This window comes from Bufo bufo, chromosome 6 (assembly GCF_905171765.1).
Source record: "Bufo bufo chromosome 6, aBufBuf1.1, whole genome shotgun sequence".
Classification (NCBI taxonomy): domain Eukaryota; kingdom Metazoa; phylum Chordata; class Amphibia; order Anura; family Bufonidae; genus Bufo; species Bufo bufo.
The window spans coordinates 50,212,156-50,233,558 of NC_053394.1; the positions used below are offsets into that span (position 1 = coordinate 50,212,156).

General features: G+C 44.8%; 1 protein-coding gene across 1 annotated transcript in view; it reads left to right on the forward strand.

Annotated features, from left to right (window-relative positions):
- Positions 1 to 21,403, forward strand: part of INPP5A (inositol polyphosphate-5-phosphatase A) — a 439,951-nt gene that overhangs the window by 315,804 nt on the left and 102,744 nt on the right. Inside the window, exon 9 of the mRNA XM_040439018.1 lies at positions 2,493 to 2,577. Coding sequence (XP_040294952.1) covers positions 2,493 to 2,577 — 85 coding nt within the window. The remainder of the gene's footprint in view (positions 1 to 2,492; positions 2,578 to 21,403) is intronic.

The window sequence follows — 21,403 nt, forward strand, 5'->3', positions numbered from 1 at the left end:
AGCTTACACCATCCTTACGATTAGTCAATCTGGGTCAGTTTTCTTTCCTGCAGTTTTGTGAGCCTAAAAGTTTTGGCAACAAAAATGTGTGTTGGGCAACATTTCAAGTAATAATTGCCACAGTCGCTGAAAATCTAGACATGCGGGCAAATTTTACTCTATTGATTTTAATGTCACACCCAACTCCCTTGCGATTTGCTTGTGTTTTCACAGCAAAATCGCAGTTCAAAAATAGTCAAGTGACAACAAGTTGCAGACAAGTCGCACTTATTTTTGTGTTGAGCGACGCATGACACCATGTAGCTAAACGATTAGCCAGAAGTCGATTCAACAGAATTGGGAACTGTTAAGGAAGGACTTACACGAATTCTTCCTGCTAGATTAACCTTTGGCTAAAAAAAAAATAAAAAATCTGCATGAAAAACTGCAATGCGATTTTTCCTAAAAATGCTGCAACGGAACGACCCTGAAAGTGAATCCACATGTAAGAGATTGCAGATATTTTTGTGGCCTTCCCATTGATCAGAATGGGGCTCGCAGATTTCCACGTCCTTGCCACCAAAACAATTCCATTCCAATAATAAATGGAACCGATTTTCAGTTGCAGATTAATTATTTTTTTTTTAACCACAAATCTGCCACTTGTGAATTTACCCTTAGGGCTCTTTCACACGAGTGGATGCCGTGCGGGTAATCCGCTGCGTGAAAGACAGCCAAGCCCCGCTCCAGACAGCAGAGACATGGAGCAGTAACATGATTGATAATGCTCCGTGCCTCTCTGATCTTTTTACTACAAAATCACGGTGACAACTTTATCTCACTGTGATTTTGTAGTAAAACCCCCTTGACTGTGACCTCCACAGCGCTCCGCTCCTTAACAGTGACCTATAACATTGAAGAAAGATGGCTGCGGAATCCAGGAATACGTGAAATAGCTTCGAGCTTCTATTGGCTAATATGGATCATGTGATGGTGTCATATTTGTGTTTTTGGGAATTTCTCAAGAACAGTCCGTCCTAGAGAGCTGAGACCTTTATGAAAACCTTCCCAGATACCCGATCACCCGATGTACCTATGTGCCAAATTTTGTGTCCAATTGTTCAGACGTTGGAATAGACATTGATTTTTATAATATACAGTAGATGGCTAAGAGGGTTGGATGGATAGATTGATTTATATACATACCGGTGTATATATAATTTATCATTATTTAACATGGCATATTTTCCGTTTAGGAATGCTGCTTATCCAGACAGGAAGGAATAAGAACACTGAAATAGCTGAAATTTTAACAATTGTCAGAAGAGGATGATTAAAGGAGTTATTCTATGATTAATGTAAAAAAATGAACATTAGACATCATATAGTACATGACAATCTCTTTCTACAACCAGCCTTGCACCTCACATGGATCCAGAGCTCTCCCCATACATTGCTCCAATTCTCTGCTTGATATTTTTCAAGGAGGCATGTCCATTCAGCTGCAGCTCTCTCCCTATTACAGCTCAGGAGGCATGTCCTTTCTGCTGCAGCTCTCTCCCTATTACAGCTCAGGAGGCATGTCCTTTCTGCTGTAGCTCTCTCCCTATTACAGCTCAGGAGGCATGTCCTTTCTGCTGCAGCTCTCTCCCTATTACAGCTCAGGAGGCATGTCCTTTCTGCTGCAGCTCTCTCCCTATTACAGCTCAGGAGGCATGTCCTTTCTGCTGCAGCTCTCTCCCTATTACAGCTCAGGAGGCATGCCCTTTCTGCTGCAGCTCTCTCCCTATTACAGCTCAGGAGGCATGTCCTTTCTGCTGCAGCTCTCTCCCTATTACAGCTCAGGAGGCATGTCCTTTCTGCTGCAGCTCTCTCCCTATTACAGCTCAGGAGGCATGTCCTTTCCGCTGCAGCTCTCTCCCTATTACAGCTCAGGAGGCATGTCCTTTCTGCTGCAGCTCTCTCCCTATTACAGCTCAGGAGGCATGTCCTTTCTGCTGCAGCTCTCTCCCTATTACAGCTCAGGAGGCATGTCCTTTCTGCTGCAGCTCTCTCCCTTTGTCACATTTTTCTAATATCCTTCAACTGGTAGCAGTTGAAGGATGCAACTGAGCATGTGTGACCACCTCAGCGGTGTTAATGACAGAGAATAGAACCAACAGCGCTATACAGATACATTTTATAGAATAGCTCAATAGTTATACCACAAATTTTAATGCATGCAGTTACAAAAGTATTCAGATCTGAGTTGTAATTTGAAAAATGTAGAATGTAGACATTCTCTTTACAGATCTTTTCATTTTCCTAATGTCTCAATGGAGTTGTTTCTGCAGCGGATATATTGATTTCTGATTAATAGGACAGCTGTACATATATCGACCATAACCCTGGTTTGTCGTGTTTAGTTGTTCATAGTCCTATTTTATATTCGTGAAAAATGCTTTTGTATTTAGGCTTATACCCCATAACAGCTAAATAGAGAATACTGTGACTGACATGGTTTCATTTTTCAGTATTACAGATCATCGATTTGAGAAGGTTCCCTACTTTGTTTTTGGAGATTTTAATTTTCGACTGGATTTAAAGTCAGTGGTAGAGGTAAGCCTGTCATGATTTTCTGTATATGTGGTTTGTCTATTAAAAATCATGTACAAAAATGTTCCTGATCCTCCTGATTTCAGTCATTTGTGAAGAAATATAGAAAGTTTCCATTACAGTGATCTTCACCACCTCATGAGGCTCCTTCTAGCTCGCAAAGAATGACACTCGAGTGTTATAGTAATCAGCGGCGGAGGTAGTAGTCGCACCCAGGCCCCAGTAACCTTGGGAGCACCAAGGCCTCTCTGCCTCAATATTGTAAATGGCACATGGTTGGTGGGGGCCCTTTTGCATTAAGGCCCAGGAGCTGCAAGGTCTGCCATAGTTGCCAACTGTCCCGAATTTGCAGGGACTGTCCCTAATTTTCTGACACAGTCCCAGCAAATTTCTGCTCTCCCAGGGTGAAGATGGGACGTTCCCAGGGGTGGGGTTTTGGATGCCCTAATATTTCTAACACAAACGTTGCTAAGTATGTTTAGGCCGCTGATAGTAATTAAACTATAATAGTTTTAGGAAATGCATCTACCACTGCATCTATGGAAACCTGTGTTTTTTACTAGCTTTTTTTTAGTTTCTAGCCTATTTTTTTCCTATTGAGTTACAAAGACAAAGATTTATTACACTGGTGTAAATTAGAACTGGCTTAGTTGCCCATAGCAACCAATCAGATTCCACCTTTTATTTTTCAGAGCTCCTTTGGAAAATGAAAGGTGGAATCTGATTAGTTGCTATGGGTAACTAAGCCAGTTTTCCTTTACACCAATTTTGATAACTCTTCCCCCAAAATACCATATTTTCACCCTATAAGACGCACCTAGGTTTTAGAGGAGGACAACATGAAAAAATATTTTTCATTAGACCTCAGCTCAGACCCCAAAGTAAATGACTCCCAATCAGACCTCAGATAAAAGCCCCAATTTAAATGAGACCCCCATTCAGACTTCAGATCAGCCCCCATGCTTTAAATTAGCCACCAGCCATAGATCAGCCCCTAGGCCAGGAAGCGGTAAGTACAGAGCCCAGGGAGCGCTGCAATCACCGCTTCCTGGTCCTCCGGTACTAATAATTGAAGCGCTCATTAGTATTTTCCCCATAAGATGCATTGACATTTTCCCCCCCCCTTGGGGGCGGGGGGGGGGGGTGAGTGCATCTTATGGGGCGAAAAATACAGTAGTTAATGCTTAGCCTTTTAAACAGGCCTTGAAGCATAACTTAGATTGCCCATCATCAGTGCAGAGCAGAGAAAACTGCCTTAAGCTAGTTTCATATCTGCGTCCGGCTGACCCAGCAGAGTGCCCCGAATCCGCCAGACAAAAATCGCTGTCTGTGGCGTTTTTTGTCCGGACAATGTTTGGCATATTTGCCAGGTAGCGTTTGGTTCTCTGTTGGACCCAGTTATAGTCAATATGGTCGACGGGAAGGCGACAGTATCTCTGGCAAGCTCTTCCCTGCCAGAACAGCCTGCCAAAGGGCTGCCTCAGGTGTAAAACTAGCCTTAGGCCTGTTTCACACTTGCATTGTAGCTTTTCCAGTTTTGAGATCCAGCAGAGGATCTCAAAACTGGAATTAAACTGATCCGTGCCTTTTATTACGTCATGATGTATCCGTTTCGGCCGGATCTGGTTTTATTAAATCAAAACTCAACAAACCGGATCTGGTATGAAAATCATTGTAAGTCAATGGGAGCTGCAGCCGTATTTTTTTTCACTAACATCCTGATCAGTTTTGTCCCCACTGGCAATGAAAGGGGGCAAAACTGATCCATTTTGGCCTCGTTTTGAGATCCTATGCCGGATCTCAAAACCAGAATTCCACAACGCATGTGTGAAACAGGCCTTAGCGAGGTAAGAGGCCTTGGTCAGCATCCGGAGGGTACTATTTCTCCGTATGGAGAGCACCTAGTAGGCGTGAGGAGTCTTATAGGCCAGGCAACGCTCCTCAGGGTTTCTCCTAATGGAGACGAAAGCTGAGGGTGGATTTCTATGCAGACTACATCCCCAATTGAAATGAGTGGAGACATTCAGCTTCAGAAAATTCGCAACAAAGCATTATTTTCTGCCCTCTAGGATTTTTCTGTAATTTCCCAGTTAAATTTAGTAGATGAAAAAAAAATACAGCACCACAGTGCACTTCTCCAGCCGGTTATCTATGTGGTGCTCCTCGGCACTCATGGCTTGAGTTACAAACTTTTTTATATATATATTTTTTTTTTTGGCCATGCCAGACTATATGTACCGGAATATGATTGTTAAAGGGTTTCTGTCACCCCATTAAACCGTTTTTTTTTTTTTTCTTTAATAATAATCCCTATAGTGCGATCTCATGATACATAATCAAATTAATAGTTTTGGTTCAGTAGATTTTAATAAAAAACTATTTTTAAAATATGCTAATTACCTTGCTACCAGCAAGTAGGGCGTCTACTTGCTGGTAGCAGCCGCATCCTCCTCTGGTAATGACGCCCCCTCGGCAATATGATTGACAGGGCCAGGGAAGGGAATCCTTCTGTGCTGGCGCTGTTAGAATTTGAAATCTCGCGCCTGCGCCGTACCTGGCTTCAATCGTTGGTGGTATAGTGTTAATAATTGTAATTTTGATAACAATTATTTATTGTTTTTTAGTCCCATTTCGTTGGTGGTTTTTGTGGCAGCATGCTTAGTACATACATACTTACCTGATTCGAGCATCCAGCGACGTCATCCAGACTCTCCGCCTCCTTCCAGCGATGCCGGCGTCTTCTCTTCCGGGTGTATGCGATGACGTCATCGACGCAGGCGCATTGAGGATAGAGCGGTCGAGCGAGCGGCCGCCTCTCAGTGCGCCTGCGCCGATTGAAGCCAGGTACGGCGCAGGCGCACTGGCTTCAATCGGCGCAGGCGCACTGAGAGGCGGCCGCTCGCTCGACCGCTCTATCCTCAATGCGCCTGCGTCGATGACGTCATCGCATACACCCGGAAGAGAAGACGCCGGCATCGCTGGAAGGAGGCGGAGAGTCTGGATGACGTCGCTGGATGCTTGCTGGTAGCAAGGTAATTAGCATATTTTAAAAATCGTTTTTTATCAAAATCTACTGAACCAAAATTATTAATTTGATTAAGTATCATGAGATCGCACTATAGGGATTATTATTAAAGAATAAAAAAAAAAACGGTTTAATGGGGTGACAGAAACCCTTTAATGCCCGACTCTCTGTGTAGAATGTGTACTGAATACTGGTATTTTTGTGTTAGGCTACTTTCACACTCACGTTTGGTGCAGATCCGTCATGGATGGATCCGTTCAGATAATACAACCGTCTGCATCTGTTCAGAACGGATCCGTTTGTATTATCTTTAACATAGCCAGGACGGATCCGTCTTGAACACCATTGAAATTCAATGGAGGACGGATCAGTTTTCTATTGTGCCAGATTGTGTCATAGAAAACGGATCCGTCCCCATTGACTTACATTGTGTGCCGGGACGGATTGGCTCCGTTTCGTCAGACGGACAAAGCGGAATGGAGACTGATCGGAGGCAAACTGATGCCTTCTGAGCGGATCCTTTTCCATTCAGAATGCATTAGGGCAAAACTGATCCGTTTTGGACCGCTTGTGAGAGCCCTGAACGGATCTCGCAAACGGAAAGCCAAAACGCCAGTGTGAAAGTAGCCTAATTTACTTTCCGTCTTTCTGTTTTTTTTTGTTTTTTTTTTCCTTAAATGGTGAAAAACACACGACTCGCTGGCTGCACATTGCTCTGTTTCCCTGCACACCTAATCAATTGCTGGGTCTTTTACACCTCTGTAATTGGTGTCTACCCTGCAGCCGTGAAGATAGCGTACCTGTAGCCGAGCCTCATTATTCTCCTAATCACCGCTACAACAGCTGTGTTTGCTCTGCTGCTTCGTAGTTTTTGTGCCTTGTTTATGGCCATTTTGGACAATGCTGGCGTGTAAGTCATTAGCTTACTGTAAATCATCCTTCATTGCAGACCAAGTGGTCGTTTAGTCATTGAATAGAGTCACCTTTTAGCCCGCAGAGCGCTTGGCCATGCCTTTTACAGTGTTTCTTTGTCAAAAAGAAATGTAGGTGTTCTAAGAATAAAGTTCTCGAGATGCCACTTGAGGAGTTGTGGGACTCTGGTACAAACGGCAGCTATTCTTTGCAGCCAAAAGACAACCAAAAGACCATCTTTGGTCGCACTGTATTAATATGCGCTCAATTTTTTTTCTAGCAAAGCGTAAAAATGACTGCCATGCATTCATCAAGGGATTTACGTCACTAGTGTGACGTTAGAAAAGTGGCAACTTATGGCACATGCCCATACTTGCATCATGATTTGCAACATTTTGAACAACTTTAAAAAGTAGTGAGAAAGGGGCAGGGGGCTGAGCCTATCACGTCTCTGCCGGGTTTAATATAATTTATGCCAGAAACTGACTGGCGTAGGTTTGAGTTTGTCGCATGGATTGTCAGAGATGCACCTAATTTACTGAGACCACTTCAAAATGTATTCATTTATTTAATCATCTTGCAATATATCTCAAATATTGACGCGTTTCGGCAAACCGCCTTTCTCAGTCAATTAAAAAGGCTGTTTGCCGAAACGAGTCAATATTTGATATATATTGCAAGAATATGAAATGAATGAATACATTTTGAAGTGATATCGTTGCTGAGATCCTTCTATACAATTGATGTGGAGCACGCTCCTTCCCGGTGCAAATTGTCAGGTGAATCGGGTGCCGGCTGGACTTGGAGGACCTTTCATCTGGCGAAACATTGTGCACAAAGTGTCATGATCTTTACAGCGGCGCCCAGGGATCTCCCTGCACTTACTATTATCCCTGGGCGCCGCTCCGTTCTCCTGGTATGTCCTCCGGTATGTTCGGGGACTTGGTTATAGTAGGCGGAGTCTGCCCTTGTTCTGCTGGGGGCGTCTCCTTCTCCCAGGCTGTAGTGCTGGCCAATCGCAGAGCTCACAGCCTGGGAGAAGGAGACGCCCAGGAGAACAAAGGCAGTCTCCTCCTACTATAACCAAGTGACCCAACATACCGGAGGGCATAGCAGGAGAACGGAGCGGCGCCCAGGGATAATAGTAAGTGCAGGGAGATCCCTGGGCGCCGCTGTACTGATCATGACATTTAGTGCACAATGTTTTGCCAGATGAAAGGTCCTCTATAATTTGAACTCAATTTACTGAAAGGCATCTGCGTCTTAATAATTTAGGTGCATCTTAGGCCTCTTTCACACGAGCGTGACGGATTAGGTCTGGGTACGTTCAGTGAAACTTCCACCATTTTGCAAGCGAGTTCAGTCAGTTTTGTCTGCGATTGTGTTCAGTTGTTCAGTTTTTTCCGCACAGGTGCGATGCGTTTTTCACGCGCGTGATAAAAAACTGAAGGTTTACAAACAACATCTCCTAGTAACCATCAGTGAAAAACGCATTGCATCTGCACTTGCTTCTGGAAGCAATGCGTTTTCCCCGGAAGCCCAATTTACTTCTATGGGGCAAGGGCTGCGTGAAAAACGCTGAATATAGAACATGCTGTGTTTTTTACGCAATGCAGAACTGATGCGTGGGGGGAAAAAAACGCTCATGTACACAGACCCATTGAAATAAATGGGTCACGATTCAGTGGAAAACTCACTTGTGTGAAAGGGGTCTTACTCCTGCGCACAGGGGACCAGGACTAGTGTAGGAGAGCACCAGTCTTAATAAATGAGTATTTTCTGTTCTGTTTAGACACCCAATTATCAGTCTATTCACGCCAAATGTGGCTGATGGAGAGATGTTGGGGAAACTGAACCTGTAGGCCTTTTTTATTGCGGTTAAGAGTTCAGTTTTCCTCCAGCTCCCGCACAGATAACGGAAAAACCAACAGTAGATATGTTTATGGTCACTCACTAAATAGGTTAACTGAACAGGGATGGACGGTAAAATAACGAAACTTTATTACTATATCCAATATAAAAATTAACCCCTCTTACAATTATATAGACTAATTTATTAGGTGGATGACCTTTGGGAGTGAAAGTGGCATAATCACTGAGCTGTGACCATCTATATGGTGTGTAATCCACCACTCGATCACTGCGGTCCACAGCGTAGTGGCACCACCTACAATGTGGTTTACGTGGAAGAACTGGGATTTTATTACTGTATAACCCCCATTATCTCCACCACCACCAAAAACCGTTAATACAGGGTCCTGTAGCGGGGGGAATCTATTTTAACCGTCCTTCCCTACTAAATTACGCTCCCGCACAGGGTAAATAAAGTACATTACATGGTAACAAAGTCAAAAGTGGACCCCGCAGGAAGTAGAATGTCCTTTTGAAATCACTTCAGACTTTGTGCAGCTATCCTAAGGGTACGTTCAGAGTGGATTTTGAGGTGGACTCTGTGCCCAAAACACGCCGAAAACGCATGCAATTCATCTCCATTGAATCGAATGTAAATTCATGTGGTGCTTTTTTTTCCTACTTGCGGTTTTGCTTTGCCAAAAAAAAGCAGTGATGTCTATTCTTGAAGTGGATTCTGCATCCTGAATTCCCATTGAAATGGGCAGAATGAAAAACCACATCAAAAAATGTGTGGAAAAAAAGTTGGAATTAAAAAACGCATCCCACAAGGAATCCAGAAATGGAGTCTTCATCAATTTATCTTCAGCACTGACAATACAGTGTGAGCATGCCCTACCAAACAGCGGTCTGAGGGTGCACCAGCACTTACTAAGCAGCAGAACTGGTGAGAGGTTTAAATTTGGATTTCTGCAGGCTTTAGAGCTAACATCTCTCGGCATGCCCTGCTGGTTTAGTGTCCTGCACTAAAGTGATTAGCACTTTATAAAGTGTCATCTGTGCACTGTAGGAGAATCTAGCTGTAAACGCCACTTTACACCTATAGATTTAGCAGGTGATTGTTGGGAAGGAACCATTGCCTGGTTGTCGGTGAAGGAGACTTCTGCATTTACATGCAGCGATCGCCTCCACAGTATGGGGAGGAGTGATTTCTAATGCCATCACTCATCCCCATACAGAGTCCTTGTTTGCCAGCAGCAGAGGCTGTTAAGACCGCTTGATCTGCTGCCGGCAAATGATGATTACGATCATACACTGCTCAAAAAAATAAAGGGAACACTTAAACAACACAATGTAACTCCAAGTCAATCACACTTCTGTGAAATCAAACTGTCCACTTAGGAAGAAACACTGAGTGACAATCAATTTCACATGCTGTTGTGCAAATGGGATAAACAAAAAGGTGGAAATTATAGGCAATTAGCAAGACACCCCCAATAAAGGAGTGGTTCTGCAGGTGGTGAACACAGACCACTTCTCAGTTCCTATGCTTCCTGGCTGATGTTTTGGTCACTTTTGAATGCTGGCAGTGCTTTTACTCTAGTGGTAGCATGAGACGGAGTCTACAACCCACACAAGTGGCTCAGGTAGTGCAGCTTATCCAGGATGGCACATCAATGCGAGCTGTGGCAAGAAGGTTTGCTGTGTCTGTCAGCATAGTGTCCAGAGCATGGAGGCGCTACCAGGAGACAGGCCAGTACATCAGGAGACGTGGAGGAGGCCGTAGGAGGGCAACAACCCAGCAGCAGGACCGCTACCTCCGCCTTTGTGCAAGGAGGAACAGGAGGAGCACTGCCAGAACTTCAAAATGACCTCCAGCAGGCCACAAATGTGCATGTGTCTGCTCAAACGGTCAGAAACAGACTCCATGAGGGTGATATGAGGGCCCGACGTCCACAGGTGGGGGTTGTGCTTACAGCCCAACACCGTGCAGGACGTTTGGCATTTGCCAGAGAACACCAAGATTGGCAAATTCGCCACTGGCGCCCTGTGCTCTTCACAGATGAAAGCAGGTTCACACTGAGCACATGTGTCAGACGTGACAGAGTCTGGAGACGCCGTGGAGAACGTTCTGCTGCCTGCAACATCCTCCAGCATGACCGGTTTGGCATTGGGTCAGTAATGGTGTGGGGTGGCATTTCTTTGGAGGGCCGCACAGCCCTCCATGTGCTCGCCAGAGGTAGCCGGACTGCCATTAGGTACCGAGATGAGATCCTCAGACCCCTTGTGAGACCATATGCTGGTGCGGTTGGCCCTGGGTTCCTCCTAATGCAAGACAATGCTAGACCTCATGTGGCTGGAGTGTGTCAGTAGTACCTGCAAGACGAAGGCATTGATGCTATGGACTGGCCCGCCCGTTCCCCAGACCTGAATCCAATTGAGCACATCTGGGACATCATGTCTCGCTCTGTCCACCAACGTCACGTTGCACCACAGACTGTCCAGGAGTTGGTAGATGCTTTACTCCAAGTCTGGGAGGAGATCCCTCAGGAGACCGTCCGCCACCTCATCAGGAGCATGCACAGGCGTTGTAGGGAGGTCATACAGGCACGTGGAGGCCACACACACTACTGAGCCTCATTTTGACTTGTTTTAAGGACATTACATCAAAGTTGGATCAGCCTGTAGTGTGTTTTTCCACTTTAATTTTGAGTGTGACTCCAAATCCAGACCTCCATGGGTTGAAAAATTTGATTTCCATTTTTTTATTTTTGTGTGATTTTGGTGTCAGCACATTCAACTATGTAAAGAACAAAGTATTTCAGAAGAATATTTAATTAACTCAGATCTAGGATGTGTTATTTTTGTGTTCCCTTTATTTTTTTGAGCAGTGTATTACCCAGTTAGGTAAGTGGCGGCACCTTTACATCGGCAGATAATCGCTAACGAACGTTAGCACAGCTGCTCGTTAGCGATTATCTGGCCGATGCTCATTGCTCAGCCAGTGTAAAGTGACCTTTAGAGATGTCACTGATGAGCTTGTGGACCGTTTCTAGTGACATCCGGACAACAAAACCTTCTGCACATCTGGACCGATATAAAATAGGTACTGCAATGTATTTACAGTGGTCATACCCTTTAGGCTACCTGACACGTTGCCGATCACGCAAGGTTTTTTCTGCGCAAATTCTCATGGGGAAAAACTGCAGCATAATACAGTACCAGCCAAGTAAATAAGAATAGACAAATCTCGTATACACTTTGCTTTTTTCTTCTGCAGCTTACGTGGGGCGATTTTTTTTATTTTTTTATTTTTTATTTTTTTGTGCAGAATTGACCCTTTGCAACTCAAGTGTGAGATCTGCAGCAAAACCACATCAAATCCGCACAAAAAACCGCAAGTCACGTGGTTTTTGGTGAAATCTACAGATTTCTGTGCATTTCTACACCAAAACCCGCATGTGCTACTTGCAGTTTTTGGTACGGATTTGATGCCATTTTGCCTGCAGATCTCACCCTTGTGTTAAATAGGGTAAAATTCGCACAAAACTGCCCAAAGAATTGACCTGCTGTTTTCCGTCATTATTGTTAGATACATTGTAGGTTTTGGTTTTAAGTTTCTTTTTTTTCTTTTTATTGCGTCCTTTTATTGTTTAGTAGCTCAGCAGAAGAGGCTGCAGCGGCAACAATGATTTTCACAAATGCTCTTGGGTCACCTATTTAGGAGCAGATTCTGCTTCCCGTGAATACAGACTTGGAGTATTTGTCAGGTCTCTATTGTTGTGTGGAATTAGGGGAGGAGGCGGCGTGAGTGAAATATAGCAACATCTCCCTGCCGGTGACCATATCAATGACTGACTGTCAATCACTGCGTAGGAACAACTTATATTGCCTGCTTCCCACTGAGTCTGTTGGGGACCACACAGGCTCATTCCCTGTCCTGAGCCTTTCTTGGAAATATTTCCATCAAGTGTATGTTTTGTTTTTTCCCTTTAAGTAGTGACTCTTTGTTAAAGGGAAGTGTGCTCCCTTAAGTCGAAAACATTACTGTAAAGTTGCAGCTATAAGTATTAGGGCAAAGGTAGGGTCGCGACCTTAATTTGCAAATGTGTAAGAAGCCTCAGCGTTGCAGCGCTCTTAGCTGCTCCTTTCCCATGTCTTTGTGAGAACCAGGCTACATGATTGATATGTTCAGTATCGTGGAATATTTTTTGGGGGGCTAGATTTCTTTCCAGGTTGAATGAGCAAGGCCTTAGTACAGGGGTCGGTAACCTTCGGCACTCTAGCTGCTGTGAAACTACAATTCCCAGCATGCAAGCATGTTTGGCTGTTCTTTTTAGTGGATCATGTCCTGAGCAAGACCTGTTCATAGAGGTATTTAAAGAGGAGCTGTCACCTCTGCTGACGTGTCTGATCTAGTAACTACTTGCACTTCCCATACCACTGGAGCATGACTCTATGTTGAGCCGTTGCTCTATTATTCCTACTAGAAGTTTATGAATAAATTGCCAGCAGTCTGCAATAAAGATTCATCTGGCTGTTACCGGTTGGGAGGAGGAGGGGGGGGTGTCTCTTTGCACAATCTGACACTGTCCAATTAGTTCAGCTGGTGTCAGATTCTGCAGGGACACCACCCCTTCCCCATCTGGTAACACCCAGTTGAACCTTTGAATTGCCAGCAGTCTGCAATATTCATAAACTTCTCACAGTAGTAAGGCTACTTTGACACTTGCAGCAGAGGATTCCGGCAGGCAGTTCCATCGCCGGGACTGCCTGCCGGATCCGTCAAAACGTATGCCAACCGATGGCATTTGTAAGACTGATCAGGATCAGTCAGAAAAATGCATTGAAATGCCGGATCCGTCTTTCCGGTGTCATCCAGAAAAAACGGATCCGGCATTTATTTGTTTCACATTTTTGAATCCGGCATTGCGGTATTTTGAATGCCGTATCCGGCACTAATACTTCCTATGGAAAAAAAAATGCCGGATCTGGCATTCCGGCAAGTGTTCCGTATTTTGGCCTGGAGATAATACTGCAGCATGCTGCGGTATTATCTCCGTCCTGAACAGTCAAAATGACTGAACTGAAGACATCCTGATGCATCCTGATGCATCCTGAACGGATTGCTCTCCATTCAGAATGAATGGGGATATGCCTGATCAGTTCTTTTCCGGCATAGAGGCCCTGTGACTGAACTCTATGCCGGAAAAGAAAAACACTAGTGTGAAAGTGCCCTAATAGAGGAATGGCACAACACAGAGCTGTAAGAAATAGTGCTCCAGAATTATTACATGGCGGATGCAAGTAGTTCCAATGAAGGTTCCTCCACACAACCCTATCCGTTTTTGCAGTGCGCAAATTGTGGATTAACAAAACACGGATACCAGCTGAGAGCATACCACTTTATTTATTTATTTCACTCCTCCAGAAATGTCTTATCCTTGTCTGAAAAACAGACAAGAATAGGGCTTGTTCTATTTTTTTGCGGGACCACGGAATGGACATACGGATAGCACACAGTGTGCTGTCCACATCTTTTGCGGCCCCATTGAGTTGAATGGGTTTGCATCCGATCCACAAAAAACTTGACTCTGATGCGGACCAGAACTACGGCCGTGTGCATGCGCCCTAACAGACATGTCAGGACAGGTGACGGCTCCTCTTTAGGTCAGGTTCATTGATTCACCTGCTGATGTCTCTGTAGAGCTCGCACCTCACCAGACTCTGCAGATTTCATTCAGCGTTCAGTCATTGCTTGTCTGCAGCAAATGGTGCTCAGTCTGTCGCCTTCTTTTCTCCTCTAGGCTATTGTGACATTAATGGGATTATTAGCACCATACACAATTCTGTACATTCCTCTGTCACTTGCATTTGTAGTCCCATTTACATTACAATGAATGACTCCTGATTACTGTCCAGGGCCCCTGAAGCGAGGTCTTCACTCTGTAATTCATTTGGCCCTCTTGTTAACCTGATGTGTATATACAAGATATTTTACTGTTATTTTTCCCTTTTTCAGAATTAATGTAAGGCTTTATTTTTTTAGTTGTAGTGTGTGTGTGTGTGTGTGTGTGTGTATATATATATATATATCTGTGTGTGTTACTAGCCTCATGTACATGTTTTAAAGGGGGTTATCCTATACGTGTTCACAGGGTCGGGAATAAGTGTGATATGTGGGGCCCCTGCCAATCACGAGAACAGGGGACCTGTGTTCCCTCTTCTTTCAACTCTGTAGGACTAATGGAGATAGCCAATTACTTGTACTCTACTATCTCCAGCAATCTCATAAATTTGGATGGAGCGGCACTGCACACGCATGACCACCACTCTGTTCAAAAGGGGGACACAGGGTCCTGTTCTCATGATTGGTAGGGGCTTCAGTTTTCAGATCCCTGACAATCAGGCACTTAGAGCGTAAGGTTTTGTCATGGGACAACCCCTTTAAAGGCTATGGACACCTTGGGAGCAATTTTTCATTATTGCATTTTACTTATTTTGAGCTAAAAAAAAAAAATAGAATGTATTGGCTCCGATGAGTTCGGGAAATTGTTTTTTTACAGTACAAATTAATTTATGAAGTTATTGCGTGAAAAACTGAAAAAAATAATTTTTAGCCCTAAATGAGTAAAATAGTCATTAAAAAAAGAATTGGCACCGAAGGTGTTCATAGACTTGAAACTTCTGCCGTGATGTTACCTTTTTTAGATATGCCCCCAGCAGTTTTACTAGGGACGAGAAAGTGACATAATACCGCTACATGCTGCCCTCCAGCTGTCATCCGGGCAGTGATCACACACAGTCCTTGGATAGATGTCCCCCTCAGCATAACGATCACTCATGTCACAAGCCAAGTGGGGTGTTAATCAAGGGAAGTGGGTTTGATTACAATCAGGACTAGCACCACCCCATTGAAGAGCAGCACCCAGAGGAACCATAATATGGCACCAATAGAAGTTGTGAGCCCATACTGTGCCTTTGTTTGCCTCAGGTCTCAACAGATTCATGCCGAGGTTTATTTAATCAATGGGAAATAAATCATCCCCTGGTCCATTGGATGCCATGAACATTGCATCTGAGCCATGGTGACTGGAGTAGATTTCTGGGCATGATTCTCATTAGCTGGGGAATGTAAAACCATATCCAGATAAATATTTTAGTAAAGTGCCAAAACGATGGGCCACGCAGCGCCCGGATGGAGAGGGCCACGCAGCGCCCCCCGGATGGAGAGGGCCATGATGGAGAGGGCCACGCAGCGCCCCCCGGATGGAGAGGGCCATGATGGAGAGGGCCACGCAGCACCCCCCCGGATGGAGAGGGCCACGCAGCACCCCCCCGGATGGAGAGGGCCACGCAGCGCCCCCCGAATGGAGAGGGCCACGCAGCGCCCCCCGGATGGAGAGGGCCACGCAGCGCCCCCCGGAGGGAGAGGGCCACGCAGCGCCCCCCGGATGGAGAGGGCCACGCAGCGCCCCCCGGATGGAGAGGGCCACGCAGCGCCCCCCGGATGGAGAGGGCCACGCAGCGCCCCCCCGGATGGAGAGGGCCACGCAGCGCCCCCCGGATGGAGAGGGCCACGCAACGCCCCCCGGATGGAGAGGGCCACACAGCCTGTCTTCGCCAACCCTCAAAAATGCATTGGCCAATGCAGTGAGAATCGCAGACAAGGTTCCACCTCTGTCTGCAGAACAGTACCCACCACCCGCTTGTGGGGAGTGAGTCCATCGGCACTGGCTGTGAGCGAGGCAGAAGACATGGGTAAGATATCCCACTGTGTCCTCAACCACGAAGCTGCCATCAGAGAGGTTCAGGTGCAAGTTATCCCCGAGCAGGACGTCAAGCTGCACCTTTTGTTGGAAATGCTGTCCTTGAGTATTAGTATTAATTCATAGTTACATTTGTTTTTATAGGAGTAGAAGTCAGGCAGAGAATAGCTATGCAATATGGCAAGACATGCAATTAATGAAAATGAAGAAATGTTGAATAAAATAGCTGGAAATACACTTGACGATGGCAGTCCCTACCATAGACACCCCCCGACCACCACCACCATCCACTTTCCTGGTCACCTGTGAATAGTGCACTCTGCTTGTCCTTTGAAGGGTTAAGCATGACAGCTTTATATGCATTTCATTTTTCAATTACTGTATCCGCCACTGTAAACCAGATGAGTCTTGATCTGTTAACATCATCGGATTACAACAAGATGTCCTTTTCGGCTAACGTGGCAAGCCTTTTGCCGTGATTTAACACCTCTGTTTATGTCCCATTGTACTCGTGTTTGCCTAATTTATTCATGGGCCAAGGATTTTAATCACAACCTTGCGCCAGGTTTAGTGCTGATTACCCTCCTTTTCAGCAGCACTTGTGACATATCTGATTGCAGCCCCGGGCTGCCACGCTTTGCTGGCAAGATTCATTGGAGGTTAATTAAATCCATCTTCAAAACAACGAGGGGCCAATGAGCCATATCCTTGTTGCAATAGTAAATTAAATGATGCAATTGTTTCTACCTCCATCATCTGAGAAGGGAGTATGGCAGGGAGGAGGCTTGAGTAAATGAATTGTTATAAGGCTGGCACGTTCCTAGCCCCCAAGGGGAAGCAGCAGCAGCATGTGGCCATAAAGACGGCGTTTAATTTGTGGCTACAGCTAAAGATTACTGTTATCGGCAGGCAGGGGTCCCCGGAGGGGGGGCGGCTCGATGTTAAAGATGACACGTTTAAAAATTAAGAATGTTTTTTTTATAATTCCCTGTAGGAATTTACAGCCCTTCTTCCCATTCACATGCAGCGTCCTACAAGCTCCACAACGTAATTAAAACGTACACAAATTAAATACAATTATCTAGTGTTTTTTCTCAACAGCGCTGAGCGTCATTAATCTAATTAATATCACAGTCAATCAACTCGGCGATGCTGTTGTGATTGTTGGAAGTGTATGTTTTATTCCTTGCGTGGCAGCAACTGGCAGCTGCAAGCCTCAGCTGGCACGGCATGACAAAAGGATGACAGCAGTACCAGCAGCCCCTGTCCCTCGCTCAATGGATGCTATAGTCTGCCTCTACCACACCTGCCATTCATCACCTAGATGACAGTCATTGTGATAGATGACGATTAAGAAGCTTTTCTGACCTGTTTTCCTAATCCATGGGTTATTTTATATAATTTTTTAAGGTAATGGTATGTATTTCCCGACAGGCTGTTAGCTTTTATTGTTTTATAGTTTTGGTTCTTAAGATGAAGGGGGAGGAGGGCTGGGCATTCAAGTGGTGATATGTACGTTAAAGTGTCCTTGGCCAAGACAAGGGTCCTGTCGAGGGAACAGTAGCTGTTTCGCTTTCTTTGACAAGTCTATAATACTTCACTGTCACTATTCTGCAGAACCCTTCCGGAAGGATCAGAGATTCCTTGTAAGAACACGGAATGAGAAACAGAATCAGGAATTTCCCCTTGCCGCCCAAGGTTTGGTTGGTTTTCAATGTGGTCTTCATAAGTGGACCTTAGTTGGAATGAGGGGAAAATGACCATCTCAAGCTGGCCATACATGAGTTAGATGTGAAGTGTTTCTCAGTAAATGGGGAGAGGCATTGGGCAGTTGAAATCCCAGATTCATGATTCGTATCTCACCCAACATCAATCTTCGATGGAGAGTCTGGAGGACGCCATACACATTAGATGGTCAGCTTTGTGTAAGGCCCGTTTTGGTCATGAGTGCGTCTATTTAGAGCTCGAAGCTCACTTATTTCAGACTATTTCAGTAGCGTAGTAACATAGTTGATGATCCTACCATGTCTCCGTACATCATTAAAATGTACGGCCTCCGACGAGGCAAAGTCAGTTATTCCCGAAGTCTTACGAGACTTGGATGAACAACTGCAAGATTTGATTTTTAAAACTGAATAATCATTTTAAAACTTGCATCTGAACTCTGCTTTGGTTCCGACTGATACCTCAGAACCGAATCAGAGTTCGGATCCAAGTTTTAATATGTTTTTTTTTCAGTAGAAAAATCAAATACGAAAGTTATTCGCCAAAGTCTTGCAAGACTTTGGGAATAACTCACATCACCTCGTCGGGGGCTGTACATTTTAATGCTGTATGGAGAGGGATTTCCGTACAGCATTCAACCGAAGTTTTGAGTAAAGCGACTTTGGATCTAGGATCCGAAGCTCACTTCGCTCATCACATGTTTTGTTTATCCTGTATTTTTCTTCTTTTTTTTTTTTTTGTTATTAAAGTGCCACCAACACCATGCCACTGAATTGTAAAAATTGAGGGCCTAAGGCCTCTTTCACACTTGCGTTGTCCGGATCCGTCGTGTACTCCATTTGCCGGAGGTGCCCGCCGGATCCGTAACAACGCAAGTGAACTGAAAGCATTTAAAGACGGATCTGTCTTCAAAATGCGTTCAGTGTTACTATGGCAGCCAGGACGCTATTAAAGTCCTGGTTGCTGTAGTAGTAGTGGGGAGCAGTATACTTACAGTCCGTGCGGCTCCCGGGGCGCTTCAGAGTGACGTCAGAGCGATCCATGCGCATGGATCACGTGCCATGCGATCACGTCATCCATGCGTGTGGGGCGCCCTGACGTCACTCTGAAGCGCCCCGGGAGCCGCACGGACGGTAAGTATACTGCTCCCCACTACACTTTACCATGGCAAACAGGACTTTAGCGTCCTTGCAGCCATGGTAACCATTCAGAAAAAGCTAAACGTCGGATCCGGTAATGCGCCGAAACGACGTTTAGCTTAAGGCCGGATCCGGATTAATGCCTTTCAATGGGCATTAATTGCGGATCCGGCCTTGCGGCAAGTGTTCAGGATTTTTGGCCGGAGCAAAAAGAGCAGCATGCTGCGGTATTTTCTCCGGCCAAGAAACGTTCCGGTCCGGAACTGAAGACATCCTGATGCATCCTGAACGGATTTCTCTCCATTCAGAATGCATTGGGATAAAACTGATCAGGATTCTTCCGGCATAGAGCCCCGACGACGGAACTCTATGCCGGAACAAAACAACGCAAGTGTGAAAGAGCCCTAAAAGTATTTTGTGGCATTTCCCTTCTCAATCATTACATTTTCTACCAGTACATTTGCTTGAACTACGGCAGGAGAGAATTTTTTTTTCTTTACTTTTTGACTTTGAAGAATGCTACTGTTGCCCTGTTTCAATGTAGGTAAATTGAAGAGATAAACAACAGCACTCAGTAAAGAACTTTTGTTCTTTACTGAGTGCTGTTGTTTATCTCTTCAATGTATGATTCTGGCTGGGAAGCCACCACAACAAGCACCACGGTCCAAAATAGATAAGAGTGCCACGTCTTGTCTTTCAATGTAGGTAAAAACATCTAGATTAAAAAAAAGGTGAAAGGGGAGAAATCAAGTGCAAAATCTAAATTTTTTTGTGGGTGATGTTCAAAGTGAAATCTGAGGTGCATAAAGTAGCTCGTAGACATTGCCATTTCAGGTGACCCCATTGTACGAGTGTTGCACTGGTCATACATATTATATGTTTATTGCGCAAACCCGTAAGACGCCCCCCCCCCCCCCTCCAACTCTCCCTGGACAACTGATGTCAAGTGAGATAAGGATCGAACACGTTGGATGCTATCACCCATCCTTTTGGCAGGGTCTTTCTCCCCTCTCCAAAATCACCACATCAGCTGAGCATGGATATGTAGGGAAATATCGGGAGGCATAGCTTTCAGTCGAATGATGTATCAAACGTGTATGGCCAGCTTTAGAACATAAAATATATTGTGGGATTACTAAAGGCATTAGAGCCACATGCACTCTAGGACACCTGTGTATGACACTGTACAACTCATAGGATGTAGCGAGCCATAAAACTCTAAGAAAAAGTGACCATACACATCAGATAGAAGTTGGTTGAACAATTATCTGATTCGCGGACACAGCCAGACACATTTTAGTCCATATTGGACATTACAATTGATCAATCTGCCCATACATGTTCAATAAAAGCGGGCGATGGACAAAAGATCTTTCTGGGAACGTTCTTTCTAGGAAATATCTTTTTTTTATTTTTTATCAAAAGATCTTTCGTCCAACTATCAGCCGAAAGTATTAATCACGGCCAACTTCTTTCAGACGAGATCATGGTCAGCTAAAAGGATGGTTCGTTGTTAAATTTCAACCGACGAATGTTCATTTTGGTTGAAATCGTCTGTTTTGATCAACTTTTGTGTATGGCCACCTAAACGTGAATTCTTCATGGCATGCCTGACAACAGAAAAGCCTGTGTATTGCTATTTTTTTTTTTTTTTCTTTTTTTTTTTCCGGAGGGGGTGATGCAACAAAACGCGGTGCATGAGTAAGAAGATGCTTTACAGAGATGAAATGGTAGCGTTGATGAGTTACAGACCTTATTAACGCTTGTGAAGCATGCAGTGACCCTGCTTTGGAAACCGCTTCCAGGGTTAAAAGGATTAATTGTGCGGGGCAGGATATCACTAGCTCCATAAGACCTTAATCACTTCCACGTTGAGCTGCAAAAGCCGGCTGCCTGAGTGGCCAGTAGTTAAATCACTTCAGCTGCAATGGAGCCAGCTGGATAACAACCCAGTCCCTCTAATGATTCAGTGACATCTAGGTTTCATTTCTCTACATTAAATGTATATCAAGTATTGATGGACCACAGCATCTCCTCAGACCAGTGCAGTATGAAGGTGCTTGATCTCCATGGACGTTCTCCCAACATTAGTTTCCGTACATAACCCCAGACTTGTGATCTACTGCTATACTCCTTAGCAATAGGTCAATCTGCCTGCTAACGGGTCTCAATGCATCTGGACCCATACTTGACCAGATAGGCGTCCTCTTGGATGATCTTTCAGGAGTCTCATTGTGTAGTGAAGATGAAGGGGCTAAAGGGCAACAAGTATCAGTGGGTCAGATAGGTTTAAATGAGTTTTCTATATTATAGATATTTATGATCTATCCTATGAATAGATCATCAATATCAGATCTGTGGGTGTCTGACACCCATGCCGATCAGCTGTTACCGCCTACCGCAGTGCC